This window comes from Polyodon spathula, chromosome 21, assembly GCF_017654505.1.
Source record: "Polyodon spathula isolate WHYD16114869_AA chromosome 21, ASM1765450v1, whole genome shotgun sequence".
Taxonomy (NCBI): domain Eukaryota; kingdom Metazoa; phylum Chordata; class Actinopteri; order Acipenseriformes; family Polyodontidae; genus Polyodon; species Polyodon spathula.
In genome coordinates this window covers 10929536-10953000 of record NC_054554.1, presented here as the reverse complement: position 1 = coordinate 10953000, position 23465 = coordinate 10929536, and the positions used below count along the sequence as shown (strand labels likewise).

At 40.0% G+C, this 23465-nt stretch overlaps 1 protein-coding gene across 1 annotated transcript in view; it reads right to left on the bottom strand.

Annotated features, from left to right (window-relative positions):
* Positions 1-23465, bottom strand: part of LOC121296462 (Golgi apparatus protein 1-like) — a 37178-nt gene that overhangs the window by 3050 nt on the left and 10663 nt on the right. The window contains exons 2-20 of the mRNA XM_041222068.1: positions 17105-17134; positions 15688-15774; positions 14803-15018; positions 12989-13192; positions 11666-11737; positions 9614-9797; positions 8422-8636; positions 8120-8241; positions 7489-7590; positions 6842-6995; positions 6273-6410; positions 4386-4472; positions 4023-4085; positions 3637-3750; positions 2850-2938; positions 2441-2558; positions 1574-1666; positions 900-1037; positions 406-529 (exon numbers count right to left, since the gene is read on the bottom strand). Coding sequence (XP_041078002.1) covers positions 406-529; positions 900-1037; positions 1574-1666; positions 2441-2558; positions 2850-2938; positions 3637-3750; positions 4023-4085; positions 4386-4472; positions 6273-6410; positions 6842-6995; positions 7489-7590; positions 8120-8241; positions 8422-8636; positions 9614-9797; positions 11666-11737; positions 12989-13192; positions 14803-15018; positions 15688-15774; positions 17105-17134 — 2350 coding nt within the window. The remainder of the gene's footprint in view (positions 1-405; positions 530-899; positions 1038-1573; positions 1667-2440; positions 2559-2849; positions 2939-3636; positions 3751-4022; positions 4086-4385; positions 4473-6272; positions 6411-6841; positions 6996-7488; positions 7591-8119; positions 8242-8421; positions 8637-9613; positions 9798-11665; positions 11738-12988; positions 13193-14802; positions 15019-15687; positions 15775-17104; positions 17135-23465) is intronic.

Sequence of the window (23465 nt, the reverse complement as noted above, 5' to 3'; positions counted from 1 at the left end):
TGGAACGGTGACTGTTAAAGCTTTGTTTTGCCTAAGTCTGCTGCAGTTCTTTTAGTTGGCTGCAATAAGGTGCTCCTGCAACGCAAGCTTACTGTATATATCGCAATTAGCATCATTTACGTGTACATAAGGGTGTATTAATTCTAAAACCATGGCTACTGTTCTATACAACGTATTTAAAAATACATGAAGCAATACATTTGACAAGTAGCTTGGTGACATCACCTGTATATTATGCAAATCAGTACCCTCAAAAGGTTCGAAACATACCCTTCATTGCAACCAATATTTAGTAAGCTACTGCACCCTCCCACCTCTTCCTAGGTGTAATATTTTTGGTATGGCTCCATGAAACTCTCATAATTCTGCTTCTCCAATGATTGAATCACTGTGTGTTCATGTCACCTGTGTTTTGGGTGATCTGCCGCTTGGTGATCATCTGTTTGCATTTGGGGTCCATGAGCTCGCTGTTCTTGTTCTGTTTCAAACACTGGAGCATGTTCTTCGTGTCGGCATCGCCACAGAACCGCTGCAACACACACCAGTACCATCAAATGTTCCACCCCCCTCCCCAAAATACTCTGCTCAAACAAGACACTCCACTGCATTTACACATTTCCATAAAGCTCTAACACTTTCTCATCCTGGCGCTGTTCACAGTTAAGTGCAGACAGGATTTAAAAGTCCCATTTACCAAAATATGTATATTCAAAAGCAGTTCCTTTTTGAATTGTAGAACTTCATTTTGCATTGTTCAGCTCAACAAAATTCAGGACTGGAAGGGTTAAAAGGACATCTAATTTGGACAGGCTAATGAAGTAGCTGAATTCTTCATTGGGTTATGTTCCGGTTTTCCTAAATACTGTGCGACCCCCCCCCCGACCCCCGACCCCACTTACCTTGATCATCTGCTTGCACACTCTCATGAGGGTGTAGTCCAGCTCAGGGTCCACCATCTCAGTCTCCTGCAGCTTGAAGACTCTCTGGTGACAGCGCTGGGTCAGCTGCTTCTTATTCTCCTTCAGACACTCAATCACCTGGGGTGAGAGACATGGGGAGAGAGCACTCTGTGAATTTGGGGTGTTACTTTCATCTACTCATTCAACTTATGAAAGAAACTGAACAAAAATATTTTGGACTAGATATTTAACAATGAAAATGTGTACAAGTTATAAATCTTTATTTGACATGCACATTTTTGACAATGGTTTAGGACAATTCTGTAAGTTAATACATTGTGTCATTGTCTAAGAAATGTAATTTTGTGCAGTTTGAGCTGCTCAAACTATGCAAAATGATGTTTCATAATAATGGACACCCTACATTGATACATTAAAAATTATAATAAAATAAACAGTGTTTTTCAGGAACTGTTAAACATAAAAAAAGTGGTGCAGCTTAGTTTCATGTTGGAATTGTGCCATATGTTCTATGCAGAGGGTGACATCTATACCCATGATAAAATGAACTAACTTTAGCAAATCTTAACTGGTTTGTTATGGACGATTTATAACTAACATTTAACAATTGGGAAATCTACGCTATTCAGAGTCGTTTGCCAGTCTGTATATACCTGGGCGTTCCCGTAAGGTACATTCGGGCAGTACTTCCCGATGTCCTGCTTGCAGGAGTCATACAGCTCTGGTTCCAGACGGATATCTTCAGACTGAGAAAGAGATTAGGATTGTGGTTAAAATAGGGGGGGGGGGGGGGGGGGGGGGGGGGGAATCACTAGACTTGACTCCCATACCTGTTCTATGTGCCATACCAGCATCATGTAATCTAACAGAGCATGCGCTAAATGTTTAAAAATAGAATGAGAGAGTATTAAATCAAATAGAGAATGGGTGTTTAAAAGCTTACTGTATTTAGAAAAATTATATATTTCAGGCAGAGCACTTGTATCTATAGCGAGAGACCAGGTTTGTAAGAATTGGAATGTTTATGTCAGATCCTGTATTTTTTTGAAGTGCCACTGGATACATTTTTACAATAAAATGCATTTCAACAGAATGTTCATTTCAAACATACCATGCATAATGACTAAGAAGTTTCATTTTTAAGTGCATTATTGGATTTTTAAATGTTTAGACATGCATTTATAAGGAGAGCATATTATCAAGCTGATAGGGACTACTTTAAAAAGGCACCCATTGCAGTTTTAAATGCAAGCTTAAAAAGATCAACTTGGACACAGCATGCATCCTATGAACAAGTCACTAGAAATGATGGCTCAAGCTGCAGTTAGAAGCAGCTCTTGGATAAGCATTTACATCATGTTGCATATTACATTTAAACAGAACAAGGACTTCATGAAATGTTGGTGGCACCCCTTAAGGCCATGCCACTATTACAGGCTGGCCTGCTTTCTAAATCGTCCTGTAGTTCTGTGTATTGATCAGCAGTCTGGCTGTGGAGTCTACGTGAGAGAGTCACTCACCATCTCCAGCTCCTCAACTCTCAGCTGCTTGCGGCACTTGACAGAGACACGCTGATCCTTGATGTCCTGCAGAGTGTCGTTCCTCACTGTGGTGCTTAGACAGATCACAACGTCAACCCTGCCAGGGAGGAGCAGGACAGTCACTAAACACATAATACCAGTCTGGGGCTGCTCAAACACCAGCACCAAGGACACTGCAGTTTAAACAGAGACCCTCAATTAAGATGTGCATTCCTCAAGAGGCAAATCATTTCCTAAACTTTACTATCTATCTTTACTACTCCCCCCTGCAGTCAAACTTTCACTCACACATTTTCACTCTGTAAAAGCTGAGGTGACAATACTGTGTATTACACACTTCATTAAATTAAATTTCAATTGCACAGCAGAACCCAATCCCCAAACATACTTCTTTTTAATGTTGGGACAGAGCTTCAATACATCTTCCTTACAAGCCATCTTGAACTTGTAGGAGAACCGGAAATCCTTCATCTGGACCTGCAGAGAAACAGAGGAGAGGATAGAGCCGCGTTACACTCAGATCCTCCGGGATTATGCAGATGTAACAAAATGTCAGGTAAAGCAACTATTAATGCAATATACATAAGTTAGGAACAAGCGTCTACAGAGACATCGATGTCTGATAGCATACTATAAAAGGGACATGTGACTTGGGGACCACTTGGTGGATTTCTCAGCACCATGCATCTCACAGGTGGAGAACTAATTGTTGGACGACAACACAAGTAACACTGGTACTTTAAATGCTATAAAAACATTTTAAAATAGTTATTGTATTAATATGTGGCCATAAGGGAAAAAAAAATGGTTTGTTCCAATATTTTTCAGACTACACAACTGGTAGTGTTGAAACAGATATCTATAATACATGCACTACCACCAAAACACTACAGTGCCATAAAATGTTACTCTGTATGACCTGAATGATTAACTATGATAAAACAGGTCACCACCTTCTGACTAGAGGAACAGATTGGAGCTTGGTGTATCACTTGTATGTGGATATGCAGTGTACAGTAATAGCACAAGGAGGTATTGGTGTGTACATGGCTACGAATTTTTCAGGTACCAGCAGAGACCATCAGACCTCCAGTCTCTAGCAGGTGAAGAACCTGAACCAATGACGGATGCTCGCGTTACCAGTTTGCTGTCCTCTCATGTGATGGAACTCTTACCAGCTGAAAGTGGGTGACCCCGACCATGCACTTCTCATTCATTTCCTTCTGGTGCTTGCTCTGGATCAGGCACTCCATCAGGTCTCCTGTGTCAATCTGGTTATCAGCCACCTCCTGAGGGACAAGGAGGGAGAGGATGAGGGCTTTCAAATGTATCTGTCAATTTGCACTGTTCTTTGACACAGCACCCGATTGTACAGCTATGGCCAAAAGTGTTGCATCACCTAGACTTTTAGATTGACAATTAATAAACTATAAAACAATGAGCTTTCATGTAAAAATCAAAAGAAAGTAAAAAATGGTTGTAAAAAAGTTTACCAGAAGTCAGAACAGTAGTACAGTATGACGAAACACGTGGGAATTATCAAACAGAATAGTGAACTCACATGACAGTAGGCCTGGATCACTGGCTCACAGGCTCTCATCAACAGAGCTTCAATCTGAATGTCCTGCAGGGAGCAGAGGAGTATTGGAGCACTGCACACTACACACAATTATGAAAACTAGAAGCATAATGCATTTTACTGCAGTGCTACAGGAACCAATCAAATTGCTTTTTTTTTTTTTTTTTTTTTTTTTTTTACTGGCTTTGAGATAGTCTCAACCTTTTGTACTGCATCCAGTATACTTCAATTGTGTAAATCAAATTGTACAATTAAGTGTCTAAATATAAGACGAATTTTCTTCTTAAAACAAGTAACGCTGCAGCTGGGTAGCAATGAGAAAGTCAGAAGTATCTTTAGACTCACCTCAGACTCCAGCTCCGTGAGGTTGCCCACGATGTCTCTGCAGTCACTGATCAGATCCTCCAGGTGATCCTGCAGACACTCCAGCTCCTACACAGAAATAAAACAGCAAGGGCTTAGATTTAAAAATACACATCCTAATACATTTACACACCAATTGTACAACTGCTTGCGAAAGTATTCAACCCCCTTGGCATTTCCTATTTTGTTGCCTTACAACCTGGAATTGAAATGGATTTTTTGGGGGTTTGTATCATTTGATTTACACAACATGCCTACCACTTTGTTTCACAATAAAAAATAATTTTGCATCTTCAAACAAGACAAAAAAACAGAAAACTTGAGCGTGCATAAGTATTCACCCCCCCCAAAGTCAATACTTTGTAGAGCCACCTTTTGCAGCAATTACAGCTGCAAGTCTCTTGGGGTATGTATCTATAAGCTTGGCACATCTAGCCACTGGGATTTTTGCCCATTCTTCAAGGCAAAACTGCTATAGCTCCTTCAAGTTGGATGGGTTCAGCTGGTGTACAGCAATCTTTAAGTCATACCACAGATTCTCAATTGGATTGAGGTCTGGGTTTGACTAGGCCATTCCAAGACATTTAAATATTTCCCCTTAAACCACTCGAGTGTTGCTTTAGCAGTATGCTTAGGGTCATTGTCTTGCTGGAAGGTGAACCTCCGTCCCAGTCTCAAATCTCTGGAAGACCGAAACAGGTTTCCCTCAAGAATTTCCCTGTATTTAGCGCCATCCATCATTTCTTCTGACCTGTTTCCCAGTCCCTGCCGATGAAAAACATCCCCACAGCATGATGCTGCCACCACCATGCTTCACTGTGGGGATGGTGTTCTCGGGTGTTGGGTTTGCACCAGACATAGCGTTTTCCTTGATGGCCAAAAAGCTCCATTTTAGTCTCATCAGACCAGAGTACCTTCTTCCATATGTTTGGGGAGTCTCCCACATGCCTTTTGGCGAACACCAAACGTGTTTGCTTATTTTTTTCTTTAAGCAATGGCTTTTTTCTGGCCACTCTTCCGTAAAGCCCAGCTCTGTGGAGTGTATGGCTTAAAGTGGTCCTATGGACAGATACTCCAATCTCTGCTGTGGAGCTTTGCAGCTCCTTCAGGGTTATCTTTGGTCTCTTTGTTGCCTCTCTGATTAATGCCCTCCTTGCCTGGTCCGTGAGTTTTGGTGGGCGGCCCTCTCTTGCCAGGTTTGTTGTGGTGCCATATTCTTTCCATTTTTTAATAATGGCTTTAATGGTGCTCCGTGGGATGTTCAAAGTATCAGATATTTTTTTATAACCCAACCCTGATCTGAACTTCTCCACAACTTTGTCCCTGACCTGTTTGGAGAGCTCCTTGGTTTTCATGGTGCCCCTTGCTTAGTGGTGTTGCAGACTCTGGGGCCTTTCAGAACAGGTGTATATATATATATACAGAGATCATGTGACACTTAGATTGCACACAGGTGGACTTTAATTATGTGACTTCTGAAGGTAACTGGTTGCACCAGATCTTATTTAGAGGCTTAATAGCAAAGGAGGCGAATACATATGCACGCGCCACTTTTCCGTTATTTATTTTTTAGAATTTTAAACAAGTTATTTTTTTCATTTCACTTCACAAATTTGGACTATTTTGTGTATGTCCACTACATGAAATCCAAATAAAAATCCATTTTAATTCCAGGTTGTAAGGCAACAAAATAGGAAAAATGCCAAGGGGGGGGTGAATTCTTTCGCAAGCCACTGTATGTATAGTCTGTTGGAATTGTATTGGATCTGCAGTAAAACAGCAAAACACACCAAGTTTCCTGTACACTGCAGGTCCATTTCCACCCTACCCATATCCTTCATTGTCAGGTTTTACATCAGCCAGATTTACCTGGCCTGACTCTGTCTTCTCGCTACACCACTTGCCCAGGTCAGTCATACAGCGCTCCTGCAGCATGGGGTCCAGCTTCACATCCAGAGCACGCTGGTGCAGGATCCTCTGCACCTCAGCCTTGCAGTCCCGAGACAGCTGGGATAAAGGAAGCAATGGTGGGCATAGAAGATAATTTACTAACACTAATGTACACGTTCTCCTTGCAGACTTAACATATTGCTCAGTATCAACAAGCAGTTTGCAAAGTTCAATCAATCAGTGCTTTCATAGCCAGAGTGACTGTATAGCTGTCCAACTCTGGCTATTTCAAAAGAAGCCTGGGTCGGATTTGTGATGAAAGTCAAAATTGCAGAGCAGAACTGAATAAAGGCTCAACTGATCACGGCAAATAAGAGGGAATAGAGGACTGGCCAGTAGTAACAAAGGGACTCAGAATGCAAGCCAAAAATCATACCATGGCAACAGCAATGGAATGAGCTCAAATGCCACAACGGAAACCACCTAGTATCCCATCCCCCCCACAGAGCAGCACAGTGGAGTAACCCATTGCCCCCCGTTTCTCTTACCCTGCGGCCCTGCTCCTCAGTGCGGTAGGCATGGCGGTACAGGCAGGAGAACACGGCCCCTGGTGGCATGATCTCACTTGTCTCGTTCCAGCCATGAGTGTGACACAGACGGACAGCATCACCCTGGCACTTGCGGTACAGGATGGGGTCCAGCCTAGGACAGGAGAGGGAGGTGCATGCACCTTGTGCATCAAGCAGTGAGCCTTCATATGGCTACACTTACAATGCATAAAACATTGCAACTTCAAATGGCAGCTTCTTGCAGCCAATCATTTAGAATTTTGCTTATTGGTTTAATAACTTAATGTGCTAACCTTAGCGTTTATACACTTGTACTTGTGTTGAGAAACGCTCATTTTTAAATCGAACATGTATTCAAAACCTTTCCAGATGAACGCTGAACATTGTAAATCCACACACAATTTTCAAAACAAATCTATTCCAAAACAGTTAATGTGTTTTACTTAAAAGGTATACAGATTTAAAAAATTTAATGAGAACCCACCACCCTAAATATATGGAAATTGTATACTGCATAGTGTGTTCAGATCAACAGAGCAGGAGGCAGAATTATTACAAGAACAAATTAAGTAGCCCAGTACAGGACACACACTGGATATCTGGTCAAGGAAGGGGCTTGTACTAACTTCCAATCTCTAGAGATGAAGTACTGCAGCTCAAGCAGGCGATGTTCACAGTCCTCTACCATCTTCTCTGTGTATAGGTGCTCCATCAGGCATGACAGGATCCTGGGCAGGAGAGGGAGAAACAGGGAATTAGAACAAAGTCTTTCACAACAACACTATTTGAAGCCAATCCCCCCCCCCAAAAAAAAAAAAAGTTAGTATCTCTAGAATGAATTTACCAAAAAATTGGATTATATTTTTAAATAGCATTTTTTCATGCCAATTCATTGAATTGAAAAAAAATGTTCTTTACAGTACAACTGGTCACAAAGAAAGGAAGGCTGACATTAAATATGCAAGTTCCTTCTGGGAAACATTCTAAAATTTATAACAGTAACTCAAAACAAAGTATGTTCACACCATTGAAAAACACAGAAAAAAACAAACAAATATTCACCTTTACCATAACGTGTGTATGTTTCATACAGGAGAATGTGAGAATGATGGCAATAGCCAAGATAAACTTTAACTCACTTTGCTCATCCTCAAACAACTTTCTAACCCTTAATTCACAAGACTCTGGTCTCAGCTGTCTGCTTCTACTCCAAGAATCACATGGAGAGGTAGAGACAAGGGAGGGAGCACTACTCACATGGGGTCCCCAGTGCGGATGTGCTTGCAGGCAGTCTGCATGACAGACTCGCAGGCCTCGTTCAGCGCCCTGTCAATCCTGTAATCAGAACCAGGGTCCGTCTCCTGAATCAGAGTCTGGAGCTGAAACAGAACACAAGCACCTTCACTACCTGTCAGATTACAGACTCAACAGCTCCCTCAAAAACTACCTGCACTACGGCTGTCAATCTAAAAATATTGCCATCAGCACTAATTGTCACATCTGCCTACTATCTATAGATCTGTATAATGCAAAGGTTGCTCTGGACTCCTAGTCCTTACCGCTTGCTGGCAGGTGGCCCCCAGGCTGTTCTTCTCTCCACGCCCCAGTCTCATGAGGCAGTGCAGGGTGCGTCCCTTGCGGTGAAGTCCGGAGCAGTGGTGATCAATCTCCCCGCGGCAGTTCAGCACGATCTCGGGGCTCAGCGAGAAATCCTCCATCAGCATCCGCCTGTAATCCAGCATCTCCCCCTGGCACTCCCCACTCACCACCCGGCCTGCACACATCAGGCACGCTCATTACACATTACTCTTAAATATATTGCATTGCTTTAATTTTTTTAAAAATGTAAAATGCCCAATTACTCTTCCACCGATATTCTCCCCAATTTGGAACATCATTCCCTCACCACAGCAATTCCCTACAACAGCTCAGAAGAACAGATTGTCAGTGAATGTCCTCCGATCCCACAACCAAGCCAACTTCTTGCACCGAGGAAACTTAACGGAGGTCATCAAGATACAGAACTCTGAAGGACAAAAGCCAGCCCCTGCAGGTGTCCTTTTAAGCTTACCAGGCACTATCCCATGGGATAGGTAGAGCTAATGCAACACTCCCTCTGGGGACTTTGCACAGCAAGGACATGAACCTGTGCTCCCCTGACTGCATGACTCACCCAGCACACCATGCTTTTACCAGGTTAGCCACTTGGAGACCCAGATTACACTGCTTTGATGGGCAATTTATGCTGCAACCAATAAAACCTAGGCAATATTTTAAAAGCAATATCAGGTCAGTTCTCACCCACCGTTTGGACTGTACAAGAAAGTATTTTTTTTGTACTCTTCCTGTGTACCACACTTCATATATTCTGCATCTATAAAAAATCTGAAACTCCTTAAATCTCCAGACTCACACTCTCAATAACTTGTGCTAAAGAAAATCCTTATCAAGTTTCAAAGTTGGATAAATGCAGGTGTAAAAACTAAAATGTGGTATACAAAATGTATAAGTATAGCAAGAGATAGTTGAAAACCCTTGCTTATTACCGCTTTAAGGAAATACCTCAACAAGAATACTGGGCTTAATTCACAGCAACATCCCACACACAGCCCCACCTCTGTGCACAGCAGACTCCACACACAGCCCCACCTCTGTGCACAGCAGACTCCACACACAGCCCCACCTCTGTGCACAGCAGACTCCACACACAGCCCCACCTCTGTGCACAGCAGACTCCACACACAGCCCCACCTCTGTGCACAGCAGACTCCAGACACAGCAGCAGGTAGGAAAGGCGGGCTTCACGGGCACGGGGGAGGTTGTCCACGTTGCACCGGTATTTCCGCAGGTCCACCTTGCAGGCTTTGGCCAGAGAGTAGCTGACTTTGTAATCCTGAGCAATCAGCTTCTGACGCGTCGTTAGTGCCTCCCGACACTGCAACGAACAACCGCAAGCAACGTCAGCACATTTTTTTTCTAATTTCTAACTACAGTTTCCACCATACATCTAGCTCGCGCCCCCCCAAATATAGCTAGGAGAGGCATAGAAGAAGAAAACCAATATTATGCTCCCTTAGAGCCACAATGTCACTCTTCATAGTTATGTGCAGCATTCACAAACAGCTTTGAACTGCTGATGTGGAAAAATGTTTCTAAATCAATTTGAACATCCACTGTGTGCAACGATGCACTACTATCATGATACAGTAAGTTTCACAATGGGATGGTCCTGAAGGGCTATCTTGTATGATGTGTAATCACCATCAGTTAAAACGAGTTATGGATTATTTTATTGAATAGAGTGTATGTGTTCATACCAATTCTGAAATTATTTCTCTATCATTTAAAAATTGTTTTTTGGACTACAATCTCTGAAGTACCCAGTAATGTATCACAATACCACCTTACTTACAATACAAAGTATCACAATTTATCAATACAGTGACTTGTTACAACCCTACAGAGGTGTTGGTGGTCCCTGTGTATCAATAAATCGTGATATTGTACTGTACATCAGGGTGTGGTGATACATTACTCTACTTCAGAGATTGTACTACACAAAACAATTCTTGAATGATAAATAAAAGTAACCTACAATTGGTGTTAACTTACTTGCCCTATCATTTATTGCCTTAGTCGTCCATTAATACAGCAAATATATTGAGGATATTTAGCATATGAACCTATTCAAGAAAATAGCAAATGTTTTAAAGATGGAACCAGACAGTATAAATTTGTTTAGAAGCTTAACAGTCCTAACATTAAGGTTACATATTTGATACAACTCAGACTCACTTTTTTTAGGCAATTTCCTTCTGTTGAAGTAAAATGGTGGCACTGTTCAATTCAGCTCAGAACACAACAGGATTAATCGTTCATTTCATTCTTAGACAAGAGTCAGCTTCTTCAAACTGGAGCGTTTATTGAAGGAGACCCAGACTGATTTAAATGCAAACGCAGACTGAATAAAATAAGCTGCGATTCCCTGCCAATCATTCCAGCGGCCACCATGTACAGGATTGAAAGTAACACTGAAAAGGATGGGCTGTTCGTTTACAAAAGTGGAAATGCAAACTAGATACAGTAATCGGGAATATAAAAATTCTTAAAATAGCACACGAAAAAAGAGGGGCAGACATTTGAAAACTTCACAGGAATGAAAGCAAGGATTTAGAAAACTTAAGTGCTTCAGGGTATACAGCTTCCCCACATTGCCATTCCTTGTACTACATTAGGTTAAGAATAAAATTGTTTCAATGCCTCACTCACAGTAGATCCGTTCAAGTCTGCTCTTCCTAGGTAATTTCACCCAAGCACTGTCTTTTGAATCAAATCATGTGCCTGGATGAAAACGTGTTAGTCATAGGGGAAGCAGCTGGTTAACAGCAAGAAAGAAACCATTAAAAAGGGTGGACTGATTTAATCCCGCAAGTAGAATTACCAAGGAAGAGCAACACTATTTGAAAGCAAGGTTTGCAGACAGAGTTCTTTAACCTGGTGTAGAACCAGACATTTTTTAAAAATGTACATGTTATGTTTCTTTCAAAACTGCACATTTGAGACCTATAAGGAACAGGCAGAATGTATGGGATTTATTAGCTACAATCCATGAGGCTTTATCAACCATATTTACAAAAAAGCAACAAGTCTTTCATCCCAGTTTCGTTTCATAAGCAAGGTTCTTTATTTAACCAAAATTAAGGTGATACTGTGGTTATGAGCATTGCAAACCAGTGCCCTCCACCCGACCCCACTAGTGGAACACCCTTTCCTTGCAGTACTGGTATAACCCCATTCACTCACCTTCTCGGACATGGATTCCTCAAACTTGTGGTTGAAGAGACATTTGTAGACTCTGCCCTCGCCAGCCTGCGTCTGAAAGAGAAAAAAAAAGTAAACCACATTCAAGAAAGCTAGACTTGAGGATTTCTACCTGGTCATCTGTTGATATTCCACTTTAAGAATAACTGAATTTGTTAAACAAAGGTTCAAAGCAGCTGTTTATTACACCAATGTGTTTTGAGGTCTAAATAACTGAAATCTTCCACACCCTGCAAGGTCAACAAATCCTGAAAATTAATCTAAAACAAATGGTTTGTTAACATGAAGAAAATGGATGTTAGTTTAAAAAAAATAAATAAATCTATAGAATTGGGCAGAGTTAAAACACCAGTGTGAAAGTAAAACTTAATTTCCACTGGACAACTTTATAATCTTAATATAGCTGTGTATCAGGAAGTCGGTAAATAAAAAAACAAGATATTAGAGAAATAAATAGGTTTTATTTATTTTTTAAAAGGTCACATGACTATGGCAGCCATATCAGGTCAGGGGTGAACGTCATGGTTACCATCATTTGTATCACATAGCAAGATCCCCTTCCTACAGTTACTTAATCTCTCAATGATATAAATAGCAGGAAACAATTCAACTGCTCACAACTTTCACCGCAATTAAGCATATTTTACAACATGATTTCCTTGTTTGGTCCTTTTTTCAAGAGACTTAACCATAGCCATTAACTAGCCGACCCTTTAAACATTGATGGAAACCACTGCGGACTGGTTTTAGAAGATCCAGGTTTGAGGACTGCAACCTAACTGTATACTGCACAACTGGTACAAAGTACAATATTAAAAGCTTGACCAACAAGCTTCTCCCAGTTAATCTGTTAACTCTGTAGTTTTAGTTCATCTAAGAGGAAATTAATTGTCTCATTATATTATATATATATATATATATATATATATATATATATATATATATATATATATATATATATATATATATATATATATATATATATTATATCGACCCACATTAGTTTCAACAAAGTGTTCTGTGAAAAGACAAGGGCGGGAGTGGCGAAATATTTGGTCGTCTTCACTCAAAGCCACATTGGTTCAAAAAGGGTGCCCTTAGATTTGGGTTTTGTATCATTGTACATATGAAGTTGGCAACACAACATGCAGTGGCAGCTGCAGCAAGTTTACAAAAAACGCATACGCCCTCATCACGTGGACAGTTAAAGTCATCAATTTGCCTAATTTATCTGTGTAGTCCTCTACAAAGAGACTGAACTATAGGAATGCAATCCCCAGAGAGAAGCAAGTGTTGAGTACATACGTTTTCACAGAAGCGCTCACGGTCCTCGCGGCAGGAGAAGTAGAGGTATCGGTCCAGGTGGAAGTCGTCAGAGGAGAGCTCAGCTACACGCAGGATGGCCTTCTTGCACTCCTCTTTGATCTCATAACGGTTTTCCCGCTCCTCCATCTCCAAAACCAGAGCCCTCTCCAGACAGGAGATCACCTCGCCCTGGGAGTGAATGTCCTAGTGGAGAACATACACCAGGGTTAGAAACACACGCTTGCCCGCGGCCAGTTAAATTGGATGAGAACTAGTGTCCATCTCAGTAGTCCTCTGGGAGAGTACTTAAAAGAAATACACATATACACTCAGTCTTGCATTAAAATTGAGAAAAGTCAATTTTCTAACAAGCAGTGGTGAGTAATAATGCATAATGCTAACAAAACTCGGAACAGAACTGAAACTCTCCATCTACCCTGTCAATGCCAGCCTCACTGAATGAGGTTTGTTTGTTCTTCCGCTGCATGAGATTTGAAGTTTGTTGGGCGTGTGAATTTACTGAAACACGTTGCATCTTTGAAGTAAGTGTGAATTCATTTTACAAAAAAAAAAAAAAAAGTCATTAGCAAAGTTGTACTAACAAAGTCATAAAACAGGTCACATTTTAAAACTAATAAAACAATTACCATAATGAACATATGTTGCTTAAAACAGAACACAATCTGTTCATAAAAGTTGAGTTCTTATCTACAACTAACACGTTTGAAGTGTGGGACTCGCTGTCTGTAGCTTGGAGTTTACTTTATAGTCAGCATATTTTATACCACAGTGCTAGTGAGCGATACAGTTAGTTTGAAAGCCAGGTTTTAATCCCAAATAGATGCATAGACAGCGATCCCCCCTCCCCCCCCCCACAATTTCAGGCAGAGCTTCGTGGTCAGCAAGGTGACATGGCTGAGAATTTTTTTCCCCTCTGGTGCGGTCAGTCAGCGTCAGTTTCTCAGCACAGTAGTCGCTCAGTAACGAGGTGCAGGTGATTGATCGATCTGTAGGAGCGTTTGCCAAGGTGCCTTAATCTAATTTATAACGGTGATTATTTTTTAGGGAAATAAAATGTAAGCCTATTTTTAGGTTCCGTATTGATGATTAAAAACAGACACTTTACATAAGGACTAGTAAGTTTACACCATGACCTGCAAGTTTCAAAAAAGCACTAGTCCTTTGGCCTAGTAGCACAATGCTGTTAGTTTCTAATCCTGACACACAAAATACAACACTAGTGCATTAGTGAATGCAGTGAAGAACCTTTGTTTCCACATAGAGATCACAAGCTACTAGATTAAGTATTTAAAGCATTAAATACCCAATTCATAGTACCGCTAAACTGATGATTAGCGACAAGCTGTCACCCATTGCCATGCCATGGAACCTAGTTATTTGAAAACGACTATATCGAGTGTTGACTAAAGCAAAATCAGTATGCCTACACCATGTTGGTAAGCAAATATATTGCAAGATTAAAAAGAACACATTTAAAATGTAAAATTGCAAATATGCATTAACTATGTAAATGTAAACATTTTTAGTCTGTTAAATAAGACCTTCTCACATTACAAGCATGTGAGCAAATACATCAATGAGATGCTATAGCAGGGACAGTACATTCCAGTAAGCTAAATACATAATGTCTAAGTATTTATATAAGTAATGTATAATTGTATGTAATTAACTACTTCAGGACCTGGGTGGAAGTTTTACACACTCAAATTTAGCAATCTAGAACAGGGCTGGAACAAAGACCTGACCTGGCAGTGCTCACTTTCCTCTGTGGTATATGGAACACGGCTCCCTACCTTCTCTCCAGTGGAGATGCTGCCACAGCGGAGTGCATTGACGTCCTCCCTGCACTTGCCCATGAAGCCGCAGATGAGCCTGTAGTCACTGAAGATGATGGCAGTCATCTTGGTGATGTACTGGTGGCACTGGTATTCTGTGATGTTGGCACGGTGATCCACCAGGCAGGACACTAGATAGCCCTTGCCTCTGTCTTCATCTGCACATTCTTTAATCTGTAGGGAGATGGAGTTTTTTTTTTTTTTTTTTTTTAATAAAAGTTAACAAATATAGTACTCGAGTTAGTATATACATAGTATCATCTTTATTTTCATTTTAGGGATGAAATCGTACATTGAACAGTCACTTCCTACTCAAAATGTGCCCATTTACCTAGGTTTCTTTTCCCTTCCAGCTAAGGGCGCTCTGGCAGAATTGACTAGAATTACAATGGGTTTAAAAAAAGTCACCACAAATAAAAAAAAAACCCTTTCCCAAACACTGGCGTGGGGAGATTCCATACACAAGATATAAAACGTCTGTCCCAGCAATGACACGGGCAGCAAAGTGCCTGGATGAGCACAGAAAATGCTTCTCAGGTTTACAGTGGCTACTGGGAGCCAATCACCTTTTAAAAATAAAAAATAAAATCGGCAGAACATGTCAATAAAAAGGGTGAGCAAACAGAATTCACCATTAAATGGCTGGACAAACAGGGGAGTTCACAGGTGATACTTCAACATACCTTGCTGCAAAATGCAATAACCTTCTCAACCCAAAACTAAATAAATATCAAAAGATATCTGAACGTTACAAACTGTGTGTTGGAATTAGAATAAAGGTCTACTTTCTAGGAAGCCTGTTGAAGCTGTAACAGACACTTCACAAATAGAAGGCACCCTTACCTCTGTAATTGTACTCTTGCAGACTTCTACAGCAACAGATTCAAATTTAGGATCTGTAGTCAGGTTTAATTTGTAGTTCCAGAGTAGCTACAAGACAAAGCAGTCAGGAGTACATGTTTACTCTTAAATAGAATAACACATTTGGTTTTTGGCACTAGGACAATGGTGTAACATTTTAAACCGGGGAGAGCAAAAGCAATCTTATTAATCTGATAAATAAAATGAGTTAAATATTTCAGTCCCAACCAACATTTTCAAATATGCAACAAGTGTTATTTATTCACAGACGCTATTTTATAGGGGAATACACAAGACTGGCCAGTGTTGAAACAAATAAGTGCATTACAAAAGTTTTTGCAACGACACCCAAGCCAAGCTCAAAACAAGTTATACAAAACCCTGACTGTTTTACTGGCACGCAACAATGGTTTACAATGCAGTTCAGAACATGTAATTGATGTTGTGAAATTGAACACAGAGAAAGCTTAAACAAAATCAGTTTGACCTTAAAAGGTGAGAGAGTGGTGTACTAAAATGGGGGATGTACAATTAAAGAAAGTGCAACGTGATAACTTTAGACTAAATGAAAGCTTTCATGATCATTACTTTAATGAGATTTACTTAAATGGCAAGTAGCTATACAAGACTACTATTGTACTACCATGGTTTAACAATTGCTCTGTTGAGGGGGACGGGACGAACAGACAGAGCTTGTGGCTCTTTCGTTTTGAACTAAACCACGTTTAAAAAGATCAGGTTCACTTAAATTCCGACTGGATTCAGTTTGACTTTATGCTTTATATAAGCATTCTTGCTTGGACTATGTGGAATGACAACATGAGCACATTGTTTTGTCGTTGTCATACAGGAGTGGACTACACAGTTATGAATAAAAACACATCTGAAATGAAATAAATCCTGTTTGTAGATGTCTCCCAGGTAAACATGCTTAACACAATTGTCAGTCATTGAATGCAGTCTGAGAAAGGCAAAAAGGTAGTTGAAGTACTGTAGATTTTGTATAAGCTACTGAACAAAACCTTTTAAATAGATGGTTTTATCATAATTCAGTATGTCATAATGTACAATAGTTATTAAAAGTCTTTGACTGTCCCTTTTAAAACTACCACAGATGCCATTTTAGCCAAACAAACATCCTTGGAAGCGATTCCACAGCTGTTTAGTACGGACCTGTTGAGTGCTGTACTGTATACTTTCCAATTTATGGAGGTATACTTCAAAATGTCCATTGTGAAAGATCTTTAGGTTCTTTTCTGTCCCTTTAAAACCCCTATTTCTTTATTCATGGTCAAATTCTAGCCTCTGAAGCAATATTTTTTTTGTCCCAGCAGTACCTGGGAGGATGGAATCCTTTGGGTGGGATCAGCACAGCAGAAAATACAAGATGAGAACTTACATGATTGCAGTCTGAAGCGATCTCCGTGTCCTGCAAAACAAAAGGAGGAGGAGGAGGCATTGGTCAGCTGATTGTAAGAGAAAGCTGAAATTAAAAATAAATACAAATGCAGCTCTATATTTGCACATATAGGTCAGGAGTGGCTGCAGTAGCAAGCATGCAGACACACACACAAGCTTGGAATAACGATACCCGTTAAGACTAACCTTCATTTTAAAACGGCCATCAGGAATGCAGTTGTAACCTTAAGGGAATCCCCAATAGATTGTGTTGGATCGCTGATCAACCAGCGGGAGTGGGGTGCTGTTTAGGTTTCATTTTCTGTACTGTTTAGTTGTTGCATCTTAATTTCCTTTACTTAGTTTTATTTCCTAATAAAACTCTTCCTTTATTTCACTAGAAACGTTGTCCAGTCCGATTTCACAGGTTGGGTTCTACATAACTCAAATTCAAAACAAGGTATTCTGATAACTTCTCAGAAGCTCAAGACTAATATTTACATTTAAAACTAAAACAAATCACGTTCCGTTTTCTACTGAACATATAATTCCTGGGAGTAAAACTGCATTCACTACAGTTGTGTAACACATACTGAAATTCAAAAGACAAACATCTTACGATAATACCCTATGAACTCTAGAAAGGTTAATAGTTATGTTTACCAAAAGGTGGTTTCAAGTGACAGACACAATCCTTGCTATTTGAAGCCATTATCTGAATGAAACGGGTGCAGTTTATGAATGTCCTCTGGGAAGTGATGGAAAAAAGGGTGGTGGTACACCCTGTCCTGATAATGCAACAACTTGCATCAATACTAAATGTTTCTTAAATTCAGAATGGGGACTACTATCCACAAAGTACCAAATCTCTTTAAATAAAAGGACTAAATTACAGGCGAGTCTTGCATTCTTGACGCAGCATATCGTATTGTAATAAAAACTATGTGTTAATCATTTATCACAATACAAGTCCAAAAGCTCACCAAGTGAACCTTGAATGAATAGGCAAGTTTAGAGATGCGCAGTATGAATACATACTCTCCTTGACTCGTTTATTTTATCTTAACTGTACAATAAAAAAAAAAAAAATTTAAGGTTTATTATGCATCATACAAGTAGCCCATTGGCACATTTGTAATACACACGGATTTACTGTTACACAATGCTGGTGTGAGACCAAGAAAACAAAAGTCAAATCAGAGCAAGTGAAAAGTTTTGCACCACCAGACAAGTGTCCCTCAGTTTAAAACACAAGTACATCCATGATAGACCCAGTCACAGCAATAAATTAAGTTATTTAGATTTTACTACTAGCAAACAAAGCCAAACATTGACACTGTAAACCGTTCCCAAACAAAGAAAATGTACTACCTTTTTATCCAAGATATGTTTTTGGTTTAAAAAAAAAAATTAACAAACTGACAATGGCTAGGTTAGTGCTCAATAAAGTTTACAATAAAACCGAGTTTTCATATTTTTGTAAGGGTAAACATAAGAATGAAGTAGTAACTGCAGATATTACTGCAATTTCAGGAACAGTGCAGTAGGAAATTTAAGTTGTTAGCAGCCTATAATTTCGTTCAGAATTAATTCAATGCATTTTACCTCCCTTAAATTTAACATGGAAGTGATACAATACAGTCATAGTGGATAATATACTGCAGCCCATATCAACACACTTGATGCAATGGTCTTGTGCCAGCATGCTATCACTAGGATGATGAACACACTGCTGAAAAAGGTGTCGGTAGCACCCAGCAGCCAAAATGCATTGGGAAGAGATCCCAAAACAAGCCACTTCCCAGACACGATACAGACGTGAACAAACTTCACATCCCACAAACCGCGTTCTGCATTTGTCTGAGCAGAATAGCTACACTGCCCATTTACTCATCTTTCAAGTTAATTATTTACATCCCACTAGCCCTGAAGGGGTTTGCTGTGAATTTATACTTCACACAGAATGTTTACTGTGGGCGTCTTCATGTAGACTTCTGTCGTTTAGCTAAACAGAGTGTGTTAGAACACAACAGGACAGCACTACTGTAAAGTATTCTCAGGTAGGAGGTCAAGTAAGCACATGGGGCCAACAAGACAATGACATCATTTGGGCTTGTGGGAGTTCCAAAATTCTGAATGCAATTTTTGTTAAGCTATAGGTCTACACCCTAGTGCATGTGGAAGTCATTCAATTTCAAAGTTCAACCAAAGCAAAATGGACAAACTGCTCTCAAAACCTGCGTAGAAGCGAATCAATTCCAGCATTAAGACTACAACTTGGTTTATGCAACAGAAACAAAATTTACCTCAGTCAATCTTCCTGCATTCCAAGAAGGCCGATTTCTTTAAATTTGACATTATATAATCTCAAAATGCATTATACTACAGTAATATGGTCGAGTTATACTGCAATGCAAGCTTGCAGCCCTGAACAATGGCCTATAAGGAAGCAGGAGAGTCCTGGAGGAGTCGATCAGCAAGATGAGCCACAGCTGAGACAGCCGCTCTGCTGATCCCTCCTCCCAGGCAGGCTGGGGACCTCAAATCATTAAAAATCAATCAACCATGACACTAATCCATGCAAAAATCAAAACATTTACATAATCCACACGCCCTACACTCCAAATCACCAGCCCCCACAACACTACCAACCACAGCCATCTAGTTAATATGCACCTCCTCACCACCTTCCACATAGAAAGAATATTTTGCGCCCCCCCCCCCCCGAGATATTTTAAACCAGAAAAAACCATCTGAGATGTAGCCACCTTGTTAAAGAAAAGGTGTCCCAGAAAACAAGGAAGGAGCAGACGCAGAAATAGTTACAAAGTGAAGTCCTTTGGCAGATAACGCAGACCTTTCCAAAATGGCCCAGCAGTGTCATTTGCAGTTACATCACTGTGGGATGTTTCTTTTAAAGACTACAGCAGTGGGAATATTAAAGCTTCAGGTCTGTAAGCACAATAAGTTATTGGTGGTTTCTAAAATTACTCTGCAAGAACTGTGGCTATTGTACAATGTGGCTATTTTCATCTTCAGGTTTAGGGTATAGCCTTATTATCCAGGTGGAGATGGTAGAACACACATCTCCAGGTCAAACGTCACATTTTTCTTCATCTAGTCTGTCTAAATAAATCTTGCACTGCAACATCTGTCATAATGTCCAGTATTTAGAACAAGCAAAGTTTACCAAGTATCGGTAGCCATACATGTGCTGTGCATTTAAAACAGGGTTGGCCGATTTAAATAGTCATGAAAAGTATGCTTTAAAAACCTTTTTATTAACACAAACATCTTAAACTCTTACCGTCTAAACTAAAACTCTTAGGGCTGTATTCTGATCACAGCGTAAATGCGAGTCCAAGCATGAAGACAAAAAAAAAAATACTGCACTGAAATGGTATTCTGAAGACATGTCTTGCCCAGTGAGAGCGCCTGCCCCATCATTAACATTCACCGAAGCTATTCTGACACTGCAGTGGGGTACCAAACAGACAAGTGAGCAGTGTGTTAAGACCCGCTGAAACCAGGTTTATTTAGTGGTGCAATCGGGAACTTTAACAATTCAACACACTATGAAAAGCAAAGTAGATCCAAGTAGCAACTGCGTGTGTTTGGACTGACACAGAAAAAGGAACTGAAAGAAAGAAAAAAGTAAAAGGAATGACTGGGATGAGTCAGGGGGATTTCTCTGGCGTACTCCATCACTAAATTCTTGTAGTTCACATTTAGAGGATGCCACATAACTAATTTTCTTTATGTATCAATTTAAGATTGAGTAATTTAGTTTGCTATGCAACTATTCACAAACCACCATTTCCAACATCCTTAAATTTACAGTTGAGGTACTGTTGAACTACAACTACTGTACTACAAAATTTAAAAAATCAAAAACTGATTTAATCAAAAATTAAAAAGTGCTAAACCTAATTTAAAATGTTATTACAACATGCAACCAGACACACTAACGCTTTCAGGTCAAATTTAGAGTTTTTTTTTTTGAGGCCACTAATGCTCATTAGTTAACATCGCTGGTTTAGAATTGATACATATTAAGTGGGAGTTTACCTTCCATCAAGCTAAAATGGTAACAGCCATTACAAGAGCATCTGGATGAGAAGCACATTCAGTCCAGCTTCAACTCAACGTGGCAAGAATTAATCTCATTGTACTAAAATTCTTCCCTTAGATTTCTCTTCTCATGGTCAAGAAAATGTGTACACTTTCAATCCCAACCTTGCTTGCATTCACACCAATGTGCAGGGCCCCTCAACATTCAGGTGAACCAGATTTGTTTCAAGCAACTAAAAAAGGAATTCCTAAACTTACCTCCTGCATGTCAACCTAAAATACAAACCCTTCAAATTAAACGCAAACACATACCGCAGTACATAACATGCAGAAAAATAAGTTATATCTCAATTAACATTGGTCACATGTCCGCATATAAAATGGGTAAACAATGCATTTAAAAGCAGACGATGAGCAAAACAGGCACATCGGAGAAGTAAGGACTCTAATCAAATGCCACGGCTATCATGCATGGATACATATCACATGGGGTAAAATCTTAACTACAGCACTATCGTAGCCAGGGTAAGAACAGATGAATAGAATTGCTGTGGTGTATAAACACAAACCATCTGTTAAATGTATCAAGTGAAACTAGACTACAGCTTAAAGGGTTTTGTTGCAAAGTGAAAAAACTGACTGGTGGAGTTAAATTTGTATGGCAGGAGAGCCCAAGGTACATTTTCAGGGAGGGGAAGAGACAGAAAAAGCCCAGTCTCCTTCCATCCTCACCCAACGTCCTTTCCAAAGGGCGCGTGTGGTGGGGAAAGACAGGGGTTCCTGTTTGGATAGGACCAGGAAAATGGTGTTCCTGGTTAAAACGCGAACGGTCCAACATCGTTCCGAAAAAATCACAATGCTTCCCTTGGAAGCATCAAAGCCCTCGATTAGACAGGATTCAAATTCCACACCAAAGATGGGAATGCTTCCCTCATTGAACACTGGATGCAGTGTTGGGGGGAGAAGTTCAGGCTATAATTAGGGGGAGGAATTTCAATTCCCTCCTCCCTCCACATATTATATAAAAAGAAAAAGGGATGTTTACATGTAGATTAGTAGAAATTAAAATGACATTGCATTGACTAAAATACATTCTTGAAGAAAACGTTACAGTATTCATTATGCAGGCAAAAAGAAACGAAGATTGTCTTGGGTTGCAGAGGCATTTCCAGTGATCTTTTTGCAGGGTCGTACCAGAACCAGGCTGTGAAACTGAATCTAAATCCTGGTCCCAGAGTGAACGAGTGCAAGAACTTTGGCACAAAATATGGTAGTTACCACAATCTAGAAGAAAATAAATTGCCACTGCATGCACTGAAGAGACTCTGGTTTTAACCATTACAAAAATGCCAGCGGTTAGGATTACAAAAATTACTTCCGGTGTATACAATAACCCTTAGGCAATAAATAATACCCACATGATTTTGCAGAGTGAAATTTTGTTGGTATTTAAATGCTATCTTTACAACTATGAATTGTAACTGTTCATTTGTATTTCCAATTCACAAAGATTCAGCTTTATAAAAAATAAATACCGTACATTTAATTAAAATAACTAGTTTGCCTTTCCGAATCAATACCCCTTTTCCATCTGCACACCTGAGCTACGCTGGCTCCAAGCAACAGAGAAAAAAAAGAGGCAGTCATGTCCATCGCATACAGCTATCTTCAGAGAGGCATTGTTTGAGGCATAATCCTTTTGTATTGGGAGAGCAATGCTTCGGGCACAGATGTGTGTAATTTAGAACATACAAACTACTGTATTTAAAATGAACATCTGCATGCTGAATTTTTGCCAACTTGTTAAATAAGTTCAGGCTATAAAAAAAGGGGAGGAATTCTATACCCCCAGGCCACGTCAATCTTTGTCTACCAAGCTGAGAAAATAAGCATGGGACCAGATACACAGTTCCTCATATGAAGCAGGCAAGTTTAAAGAGGTTGCTCCTATAAAAAATTACCACAAAGTGTGGTTCTTTCAGAAACAAGACAAGCTATCAATAAAAATACAATTTTATTGGCTTTAAATCCTTAACTGTACACTGCTGGGGTTGGCTGAAGCAGGTGTCACGATTAAAACAGAAGCTTTTAAACAGTGTCCAGTAAATAGATTGCAACGCATCACTTTTTCCATTGGTAAATTCGACCCACAGTGGCTAGTCAAACTGAGTTACTGTATGGGGCGATTCCTGGGGAGCCAAGCAGGACAGAGATGGCTTTTACCAGCCAAGGCAGGGCGGTTGAGACTGATCTACATTCATTGCCTGACATTCAATATATTGTCTTTATTA